At 48.2% G+C, this 10,887-nt stretch overlaps 1 protein-coding gene across 2 annotated transcripts in view; it reads right to left on the bottom strand.

Annotated features, from left to right (window-relative positions):
* Positions 1–10,887, bottom strand: part of Actr3b (ARP3 actin related protein 3 homolog B) — a 96,214-nt gene that overhangs the window by 15,651 nt on the left and 69,676 nt on the right. For both annotated transcript variants that reach the window (XM_026789412.1, XM_005367449.3), the window contains 3 exons: positions 9,117–9,260; positions 7,134–7,307; positions 5,910–6,002 (listed from right to left, as the gene is read on the bottom strand). In XM_026789412.1, coding sequence (XP_026645213.1) covers positions 5,910–6,002; positions 7,134–7,307; positions 9,117–9,260 — 411 coding nt within the window. The remainder of the gene's footprint in view (positions 1–5,909; positions 6,003–7,133; positions 7,308–9,116; positions 9,261–10,887) is intronic.

Here is a 10,887-nt window from a genome sequence, read left to right as displayed (position 1 = left end):
CCCTTGCTTCTGCTTCTCTGCTTAGGCCACTGCATATCCATTCCAAAATCCTCAGTGACCCTTAGGACACAGGACAAACTCAATCTAAACCCATGCCATCAGGTCTTGCCTGAGAGTCACAGCCAGCACACGGTGGCTCGCCCCTCTCCTCCACGCCCCACATGATCTGGCTCTTTGCTCATCTTGGGCTCCTTGCTCACTACCATGTCTACACATCAGGTCCAGGGATGCCGAATCCATTTCCACCCACAACACACTCTACTTCTGGCCCTGCAAACAGATTCTCCTTTTTAAAGATTTATTGTGTTCTTTAGTCATGTGTATTATGTGCACACTCTATGTGTATGTTCATACATATGTGCAGGTGTCTGCAGAGGCCTGCTGAGGGCATTGGAAGCCCTGGAGTTGGGGTGCAAGCTGCTGTGAGCCACCCACTGTGCAGGGTCCTGTGCGAGAGCCATCTCTCTAGACCCAAATGATTGGTTTTGTTTGGCTTTGCTTTTGCTTTTGTTTTTTCAAGACAGGTTCTCTATAAAGACCCGACTGTCCTGGAACTTGCTCTTAAAACCATAAACCAGGTCTTGAACTCAAAGATTCGTCTGTCTCTGCCTCCTGAGTGCTGGGATTAAAGGCATGTGCTACCACCACTTGGCCAAATGGATTATTTTTATTTCTCATCCATGCTGCACCCCCTGTTCTGAGGGGGTCACACCGGCCTACAGGACTCCAGCCTGAGCTGTCCCATAGTGCAGCCCTTAGTCCAATATTGCAGTTATACCTATATCAATTAACATTAAACAAAATTTTAATGCTTCCTTGTTGCAACATGTTTGAAGGATGGAGCCGCCACATGTGGCTGGTGGCACTGCCTGGATGCCCAGCTGCAGACACATCCACCATGGTGCAAGTAGGGGAATGCTAGCTCCAGGAGCCCCTGGACCATGTCCAACCTGGGCTCCCACAAATCACCATGCTCAGTCTACTATATGCAGTTGGATGCCTGGACCCTGAGTGCCGGTACTGGGGCTGGAAAGTGGCCAACAGAGGCTCCTCAGTGGGGCATCATGAGACATCTTCATCTTACCACTGCAATAAAAAATCCCTCAACTCCGTAAGCCCTGACGAGTTGTTAACATCAGACTTCCCTTTCCACCAAGACAAAAAGAAATCCTACGGTTTTGGAGTGCAGCAGCAGAAGCACAGTTAAAAGCTGTGGGTCAATAGTACAGAAGTGGGTTTGGAAATTCTGGAACTGTGCAAGCCCGCGGCCCTACCCAAATCTAAGCAGCTGCCATCCTAGCTGCTCACATCTTAGCCTTCAGCCTGGATTTCAGCTGGAAAAGGACAGTGGGCTGGGATGTAGCTCACTTAGTACAGTGCCTGCCTAGAATGACCCATATCTGATCCTCAGGACTGAAGGACGGGGGAAGAAAAAGGATAAAAACGCCACTGGTAAATATGTTTTCTAATTTTCTGTTTCAACTGTTGAAGATATCAGAACCATTCAACATTAACAAATAGTGTACACCGCTCGCTTACTCTGCCCCATGCTGTTCTGATTTAAAAGGCTCTAAGATAATAAATAATTACTACAACAGACCTCACTAAAGCCACTAGTTACAAAAAACCAACTGTGAGCATTATCGAGATGCATTCTCATCTTCTTGATGACAGAACAAACAGGGCACTTTCCCAACTTACACTCCAGGGCCAAAGGCAGACATCCTCTTACAGCTATCCCCTCCCACCCCTGCTGCACCCCAGGCTTCAGGAAGGATGAATTCCTTATGCACCCCTAGATCCCCACTCAATGCTCAGGGTCTTATGCCAGGTCAACCTCTCCCATACCGGTTCCACAGGCCAGGTCTGACAGGCTCAGAAGATACCTCCTCAAAGCCTGTCTCGATCCCTATAACTAAATGCAATCTGAAAAAAAAAAAAACAAAAAAACTAAATGCAATCTGCTCATTCCTCAGTTGCCATAACTGCATGATTCACTTTAATGACATTTAGCTTGTAGCGGTTCCTGTTCGTTATTTCAGTATTTTGTAGCTTTTTGATCAATTCCTGAAGACAAGAACACCACCACATACATATTGAATCTCTTCAAATTTGACAATAAGCCTAGTATCAGCAGGCACCCAAGACCTCACAAACCAGTTCCATGACAGAACAACTGTAACTGTAACTGCTCCACCTTCACGCAGAGCAGACAAACTACTAAATACCAGACCATCCAAGAAAGGACCAGCTGCTGACAACAGCTGCCAACTTAGCCAAACCCTAGAAATGCTTTCCATACGCAGGTGCCCCCTCCACTCTAGCCCAGGCCCAGCTGCATGAGGATCTCTGGGGCAGGACGCAGGCTTCTGTTAATACCGAGGTAGACTGTACAAGCGTCCCAACACCTGAACACACGGGAAGCTATGCGAGGTAAGGAGTAAGTTAGTCAGTTAATTTGGCAGGTTTCTGTAATGGACACATACATCAGATCAGCCTGGCTATACCTTAAACATACACAGATTGTATGTCAATACCACCTCAAGGGAGATGAGCAAATGGTCCACATTTTCAGAGCTATCTTTCATTCTTGCCATTTTTTTTTCTTCTTGTCTGAGAGCCTTGCCAAGCTGTGGATCTTCCAGCAATCCAAAGTGAGCCACTTCTTCCTCCCTAGATCATAATAAACCCCTGCAGGTCACCAAGATTTTGGCCCTCGGGTCTGGATTACTCAGGGAAGGAGAAGGAGCCACACAAGAGGAAAGAGGAAAGAAACCTCTGGTGCTGAACAGAGCACCACAGAGCTTGCTCCAATCTCCTTCCCAGGAGCTCTCTGTGGTTCCCTTCTTGTGTCCACACCCACTGTCTAGATCAGCGGTGCTCAACCTTCCTGATGCTGCGACCCTTTAATAAACAGCGAGCTCCTCCTGTTGTGGTGACCCCCAACCATAACTGTAATTCATAACTGTGATTCATAACTGTAATTATGCTACTGTTATAAAGCTTAATGTAAATATCTGTGTTTTCCAGGGGCCTTAGGCAACGCTTGTGAAAGGGTCATTCAACACCCAAAGGAGTCTCCGGCCACAGGCTGGAAACAACTGGCCTAGATAAAGTCCTGAGACTAGAGGGAAGACACAGGGGAGGATGAGGTCAGGATCCCAGCTGCCTTGGTCCTGGGAGAGGGCAGCCCTACCCGTCAGGTAATCCATCATGGCCCAGAAGATGTGTTCTTTTCCTTTTCTAATCTGAGTTTCCCTGGCCCAGACCATGCTCCCTATCATTCTGGTCCACTGATTGCTGCCTCGGTGTGAAGGGGACCTGGGTTATTGGCAAGAATGGATCCATCATTAGTCATGGAGAAGGCAAGCACCTGGGGACAAGAATAAAAGAGAGGCATCCCCTAGAGACCCCTGCAGGTGTTTGGCTATGCTGAGAAAGATATCCCGGTGTGGTACAGATTACTCAGTGTGTTTTCTTACATATTTGATTTAGGTGCTCACATACCTACTATCTGTACATTTAGCCACTGAGAAAGAGGTGGAAGGATAATTTTCATGGCAAGCTTCTGTCCACACTCAGGAGAAGGAGCTAGAAAGGGTCCCAGACTGAGCATGCCCACACAAGAGTAAAGCATGACAGTGAAACATCATTGCTCCAAGATGCTGCTTCCAAAGAACACTTCCTCCATCCCACACAGGGTGGGTCCATTTGGGCAGAGGACTGACCACTTCCAAATACCCAGGGAGCAGAAGTGCTGCCTCCACATCCTGCAGCTCTCACTGGGCAGTGCCAGTCAAAGCCATAAACCCTAGACACGGCCCTGACTGACTGATGAACTAAACACACACCTGCACACACAGCCAGCCAGAGAGAAGTCCCACCTACCTCTCAAAGGTGTAAAGAGTTCTACAATTAGGAACTAGAGACTCAACTGTCTATAGCAAGCTCCCTGCTGTTTTTGTCAATAGCGTTTTATGGAAGCCAGCCTCTTCTAGCGGTGCCCATATTGTCTATAGCAGCATTGGCAGAATGAAGTAAATGCAACAAAGACCATATGGCTTGTGCAAAGCCAAAAGATTCACCATCTGGCCCTTTACAGAAAACGCTGGCCAACTCCTGGTTTGAGATTACCGTAAAGAACCCACTCTAGTGGCTGCACCTGGTGGATTAACGCATAGAAAGTGGGCATTTGTAAATCTCAATAGTAAATTTCAATTTACTCCTCACAACCCTGGCTTTCGAAAGAGTCCCTTTCTTAGTGGTTGTAGTAGAAGCTGTGGTGCCCACCAAATACTTTCAGAGAGAACAAAGTGACCCAAGGGCTGCCTATCCTGCAGCAGGAGTCACAGAGGATGACAAACCCACTGAGGTTCCACAATGGACACCGCCATGAGAAAGACAAAAATCTCCACAGCTCAGCCCTGAGGTTCGTCTTCCACATCAGAATCTGGTCTACATTAATGTCTCAGGAGACAGAGCAGAGGGCAGCCTCATTTGACTCTCCTTTCTCCTGCAGAGAGTTCAGCTCCATGATAAATGACAGAAAGCGTGCCCAACTTCATTGGGACTTGAATCCTATATCAATCCCAAGGCTACAATAACAACAGCAACCCCTACCCTCCTCCCCACTACTGCTGGGATAACTAGCTCTGATGTCAACACAAGCTAAAGTTATTTGAGAAGAGAGAACCTCGATTGAGAGAATCTCAGACTGTGCCAGATTGGCCTGGGGTACAGATGCAAGCTGGGTTTGGTGGCTCACACCTGTCATCCAGGGGTTGAGAACTGAGACAGAACAATCCCCATGAATCTGGAGCCTAACTAGGCTACACAATGAGTTCCCGGTCAGCCTGACCTATAGTATGAGACCCTGTCAAAAAACAAAAAAGCAGATGGAATTTTAAGTGGACTCTCCATAGAGCAGTCGGGGGATGGGGGCAGATTCAGGTCAGAGCAATGCCATTGCCACCGCAACATCCCCTGCAGAAGACATCCCCATCCCTAGCCCAACACTCACTTCCTCCTCTTCCTCATAAGCCACTTCACTCCCAAATTCTAACAGCACACCTGACCCAGGCCCTCATCTGGTGGGCCAACCCCACCTTCTAGGAACTGCCTGCACGTGACCTAGTATACCTGCAGAGGCCACGTGCATCCTTGTCTTGCTAGTTCATGAAGCTTTCTTGAGTTCAGGGTTAGCACATTTTGCAGTGTTACTTAATAACTGAGTAATTCCAAAATGGAAGGGCATCCCAGCTATGCTGCCAGACTCAAAGGAGTTCATGCAGGTGAGTGCTGCCTCATTCAAACTACCTTTATGGCTGTCAGCAATATTTCTTTTTATGCAATAATTATTAGATTCCTCTTATTTCAAGTTTTACAATTCTGGACAACAAAAGAATTTTTTAAAAAATTCACAAGCTTATTTGATCTGATTGTCCCACTTGAAGCTCTCGCTGTCATGCTACCTCAGCACTGACCGACCCTAAACGCCCATGGATGAATAAGAGCAGTTCCCAGGTAGCAGGAAGGGGGCGCACCTTCCTCTTACAATCAGTATGTATGGCTCAGACTGTCTAACTTCAGATCCAGTTTGCCAAAGAAGAAAAGGTAGCTCAAGCCAGGCATGGAGACGCGGGTCTGAAAGCCTAGTGCTAGGGAAGTGGAGACAGAAGAGTCACAGGTTCTAAACCTAGGCCAGCCTGGGTTCAAGAAGAAGGGGAAGGAGAGTGAGGAAGGAGGAAGAGAGTTTTAAAAGTCCCTCAGTTGGTAGTTCATATTCCCAAACATCCCACTCCTCTCCTCTCTGTCACAGAGGAGCAGTTCCAGGAGCAGGAGGAGCAGGGATGACGGCACGCATCATCGGTAGCTAAAACCTTTAATGCGGGAGCAAACAAGGCCCTTACCTTGTAGAGCGGCCGACGCACATCTATGGGACAGTTCTGTATGACCTCATCAACGACATCCGAGATGGACTCCATGAAATCCGGGTTGGCGAACTAAATTTTATAGAGACAGAAAAGAAACGTTATACGTTTTCCTCAAATAACTCGAGCTTTCTTCAAACGACATTTTAAGACTTTGTTTTTATGTTTAACTATGTGTGTAGGTAAGTGTGTCTGAGTGTGGGTTTGTGCACATGAGCACCGTGTGCACTGGTGCTGGAACCAAGCTGGGATCCTCTGCAAGAGCAGTCCCTGCCGTTATACTGGGGCATGCTTCCAGGCCCCTCAGCTACATTTCCTTAAAGGTAACCAACAAACACACAGTTCCCTAGAACGGAAAGTCCACTTCATGAAAATCAAAGGATGTCAAAGGAATGCGCACGGCCGACCACATGTGTGTGGAGCGATGTGAACATGACATGTGTGCGTTTAGCCAAGGAAAGGTACCCATCAGTCACCGGGACAGGAAGCCCTGCTAAGGAGAACACAGCACCTCACACCAGTCAGAGAGAGGGGAGGGCACGCACACCAGCTACGTGTCATGCAATGAGAATTGCACTTGTGAGTATTGACACAAGAGAAAAGTTAGCCAGGCTTTGAGAGGAAAGCGTGCTATAGTGATGGTGGTGGTGTTAGAAATGAACAGCCCTTGCAACAGTCACAGTGAGCAAACAAATAAGCATCTTTGGGTCCAATGGCATGAGTTAAATGTACAAAAGTCGGAAACTGTCAACTCCAAATATACTTCAAAACCCAGTTCGTACTCCAATGTCTCGGAGGAAGAAGGTGACATCCAGTCATTCACCAGCTGGACATGCACTGCTTTAGAAGGACAGTCACAGAGCTGGACAGACTCTGTCCTAACCCCACTTCCATGCAGGGGCCAGTGTACACCAGTCTCCAGGATTAGTGACATACATTACCACCAACCCCTTAAGGTCAGTTTCAAATCCATTTTCTTCTATTGCTATTCTAAGTTTTCCTCATCTCAAGGAGGATAACCCAACCTTAAGTGTTTTAAGTCGATGGCAAGGCAAACCAGGCAGCCACACGGCATGGGGAGAGACCATGCGAAACAGCCAACTTGCTCTCTGGGCCCCTGTACTGAGAGCTGCTCCTGATGCACACTAGGGGGCAGCATTGCTCTACATCACTGTACTCTGCAGCCTCAGAGACAGCTCTTACCTCAGGGTGAAAGAATATTTCCGGTCCCAGGAACCTTTCATAACCAACATCTATAATGAACTTTTTCTGGTTGATCGCATTGATCCCTGTGTACTGTTTGATCCACTTCCGGGAATCCATGTCATACTTAGCAAATTCTTTGACAATATCAGGGCAAATGTAACAGTACTTCTCCTGTGTATATACAAAAAGATATCGCCACGCATTAATAACCGCCAGTGTCTCTGCCCTCTGACAAATACACAGGAACCCACACATTACAGACAGCTGACTCCACCTCTGCTACACTGTAACCCGTGTGGCTGGACTGTCAAGCTCGTGTCCTGCTGTCTTTCGGCTCAGACATGACTGCACTTGAGCAGGTAAGTCTGCTTTCTCTGCAGCTTGGTTATTCATCACTACCAAGTCCACCTAATTTTGTTGCCATGTTGTCTGCAATAACACCTCTCTGTAGACATCAGCACCTTGTCTCCACCCAGGCTTTCCGTGCCCCCCGGGCTCCCTCTCCGGTGCCTTCTCACCACTGCCCATGTCTGTAGCAGCAAACTAAGCTTCGCCTACGGTAGAGTACAGTAACCAACCACATCCTAATGTGTGTGCGTGCATGCATGCGTGTGGGTGTGATACAGAGGGAGTGCCCTCTAGCTTCCCGCTAGACGTCTGCTTGCAGGGATCCTCTGGCCCGCAACGTGCCGGTCACGTGTCCTAAGTCACTTAATCAACACTGGAGATACAGTCAATGAAATACTTAGATCCTGGTCAGAAATAACCCAGCACTGACTTCAGTAAACAACGCAGGATGGCAGATACTACAGAACAAAAGCAGGATCAGGCAGGAGCACTGGGGTTGCTAAGAGATTGCCGCCACTGAAGAAAGGAAAACAGCTAAAGGAAACTTGGGAATACTTTAGCCTACAAGGAAGTCTTGGGACACTTGGCAAACCTCTCCGCAATGAAGAAGAAACCAGCTCCACCTTTTGCTTTAGCACGGAGAGTTTCCCCAGTCCTGGAAGGTCCAGGCCCGGGAGGCAGGGGTTAGTGGTGCCCTTTTTGTAGGATCCTGCCTGATATCTGCACCCTCCTGAAAGGATGGTTTTCAATGAGTATCAGCCAAATGTGGAAATCTTGTCTCGTGCATCCTTGCAATCAACCAGCCTCGGGAGAGGCTCAGCTGAGAGGAAAACAGCAGGGGGGGCTAACCCTCACCCCCACACACATGCACACAACTATCCTGAACCTCAAAACCAGAGAAAGGAGATGCTTAAGGTCACACGTCATACCCCACCTCAGACTCTTCTCCAGATCCAAACAGAACGCTTCCTCCTTCACTCTATAGAATAATCAGCCTTGGACTTAAGAATCTCCTTCATTCTGATTTTTTTCATGTTTTGAGTGAGAAGAAAATTCCTTTAAAAGGCTCTGTAACTGCTGTACCCAGAGCAATACAAAGACAGCCAGGTCAAGTAGACACTCTAAATAATGACCAGAGAGCCACTTTGTTTCTTTTGTTACTAAAGATTCCTGTCACTGGTCTAGTGCTGAACAGAGGTCTGGAGCCATGCAGGGGGACTGTGTTCAAGGATGCTAAGACTCAGACCGGCCTGGTTCTGAGGTGCATTCTCAGGGCACCACGGGATTCCTGACAGCTACGCTGCTGCTGTGACTTGCCCCGATTCCAAAAGGAAGCTTGGAGGGAGATGTGGAAGCAGCGTGTAGCTAATTGAAGGTTTTGTTTAATTAGGCTCCAATTAAACGATGCCCTACTGCACACGCGGTGGCTCTCCACCAGTTATTGTCACTCTCTGTGTAGAAGAGCGCACTGAGCCTCAAGGCCCCTGCACACTGAACTCACTGGCAAGACAGTCAAGGCCACACTCTCAGGGGACAGGAAGGGAGCAGGAGGGGGGTGTTGGGCATCGAGGGAACGTCCAAGCACCATTTCTCTCTCACCCCCAAACCAGCCAGGGTCCCTTCTGTTTTTACCTTAATGGCTTTTGCGGTCTCCAGTGACTGCTCAGGAGGGATTCCCACCTCCCTCTCCCTTAGCAGCTGTTGAATGAAATACGTAATATCTCTACCTGCAATTGGGATGTGTTTGATGCAGCTTCCAATTACATAACCTTCTGCCTGGAGAGGAAGAGGAAGCAGAACAGCCATATCAGTAAAACACAGTCCAGAGCCAACTGGACCCAGGAGGTTCCCAGCCGCACCTTCCCAGCCTCCCCTCTGGTTACTGAACTAGCGTGTAAGGGCTCCCATTCATGAGGCTCAGCGCCTAAGGTCCTTTTAAATGACTGCATCTGCAGCTCTATTGGTATTTAAAATTCTAAATGATTCTAATAACCTGAATCTCCATAAGCAACCAAAATGTTGTTTTCATTCGGAACAAAAGAAACTGCGCAGGTTTAGTTCATTTCTAAAAGACAATGCTGAGAGAAGTCATCTTTTCTTCCAACTAGACAGGAAAGACTTTGTCTACGTGCTACTGAACCAACAATAAACCTCCTAATTCAAAGTCAGTGACAAAGCCTGGTACAGAGGCCTGTGATCTCAAAACAACCTGGATCCAAACTTTGTTTTTAAGATTATTTATTACATATACAGTATTCTGCCTGCATGTGTATCTGCACCCCAGAAGAGAGCACCAGATTTCATTATAAGATGGCTGTGAGCCACCATGTCATTGCTGGAATCGAACTTGGGACCTCTGGAAGAAGAGTCGGTGCTCTTAACTGCTGAGCCATCTCTCCAGCCCCCTGGATCCAGACTTCTAACCTTCATGCCTAGTGTGGAGAAAATACTCTGAGGACATTTATAGTGTGGATAAAGGAAAACCCTGCCTGCCGGATATGTGCCTTACGGCAGATACTACAAATTCAACAAAGGGTTCCACTCAAAGAAGCTGACCAACCAGGGCCTCTGCAGACCCTGTGTGTTTGTGGCTCAGGATCTGCATTCTCCCTGCTGCCTTCCTTAGCTACTGAAGGCGTGACTGAGAGGGACCCACGGGGAGCCCACAGTGACTCTGCTACCGACTCGCAAGGCTAATGCCCACAGCACTACAGTCCCCTCACTGACCTTTTGTGGGTACAGGCTTGCCACAGAAGCTGCAAGTCTGGCTACCCATTCAGCTTGACTGCAAAGATACAGACTGGGGACACTGGTGGTCGGGTTTCACACTCTAGCACTTCATGGCTTCTGGGCCACAAGGCCCAAGGGAAAGAGAGGGTATGGAGGTGAGCCATTGCTCCACGCTGCAGGTGCGCTCTCGGCACACACACAGATGGAGCCACCAATTAGCTGCAAGGACCGCCTTCCCAAAGCTTCCTGGGCTTTTGGCTCATAGTCCTAACTTCTAAACAAAAGATTAGGCCTTTCTGCAAGGTACAGGTATTTGTAAAATATTAAAGATAGAGATAAGAGGTACGGACAGGTGATTAAAATATTACCTTCCTACAGGCTGACTCTTCACAGTCACACACGGACTCACAGACACCATTTCCTAGAATGAGCACTAGTGAGCATGCAGCATGCCACACACCCGCAGCGGGAGTCAGCACTAGTGAGCATGCAGCATGCCACACACCTGCAGCAGAAGTCAGCACTAGTGAGCGTGCAGCATGCCACACAACTGCAGCAGGAGTCAGCACTAGTGAGCGTGCAGCATGCCACACACCTGCAGCAGGAGTCAGCACTAGTGAGCGTGCAGCATGCCACACACCTGCCGCAGGAGTCAGCACTAGTGAGCATGCAG

The sequence above is a fragment of the Microtus ochrogaster genome, unplaced genomic scaffold (assembly GCF_000317375.1).
Source record: "Microtus ochrogaster isolate Prairie Vole_2 unplaced genomic scaffold, MicOch1.0 UNK18, whole genome shotgun sequence".
Lineage (NCBI taxonomy): Eukaryota > Metazoa > Chordata > Mammalia > Rodentia > Cricetidae > Microtus > Microtus ochrogaster.
This window is presented reverse-complemented; position numbering and strand designations above follow the sequence as displayed.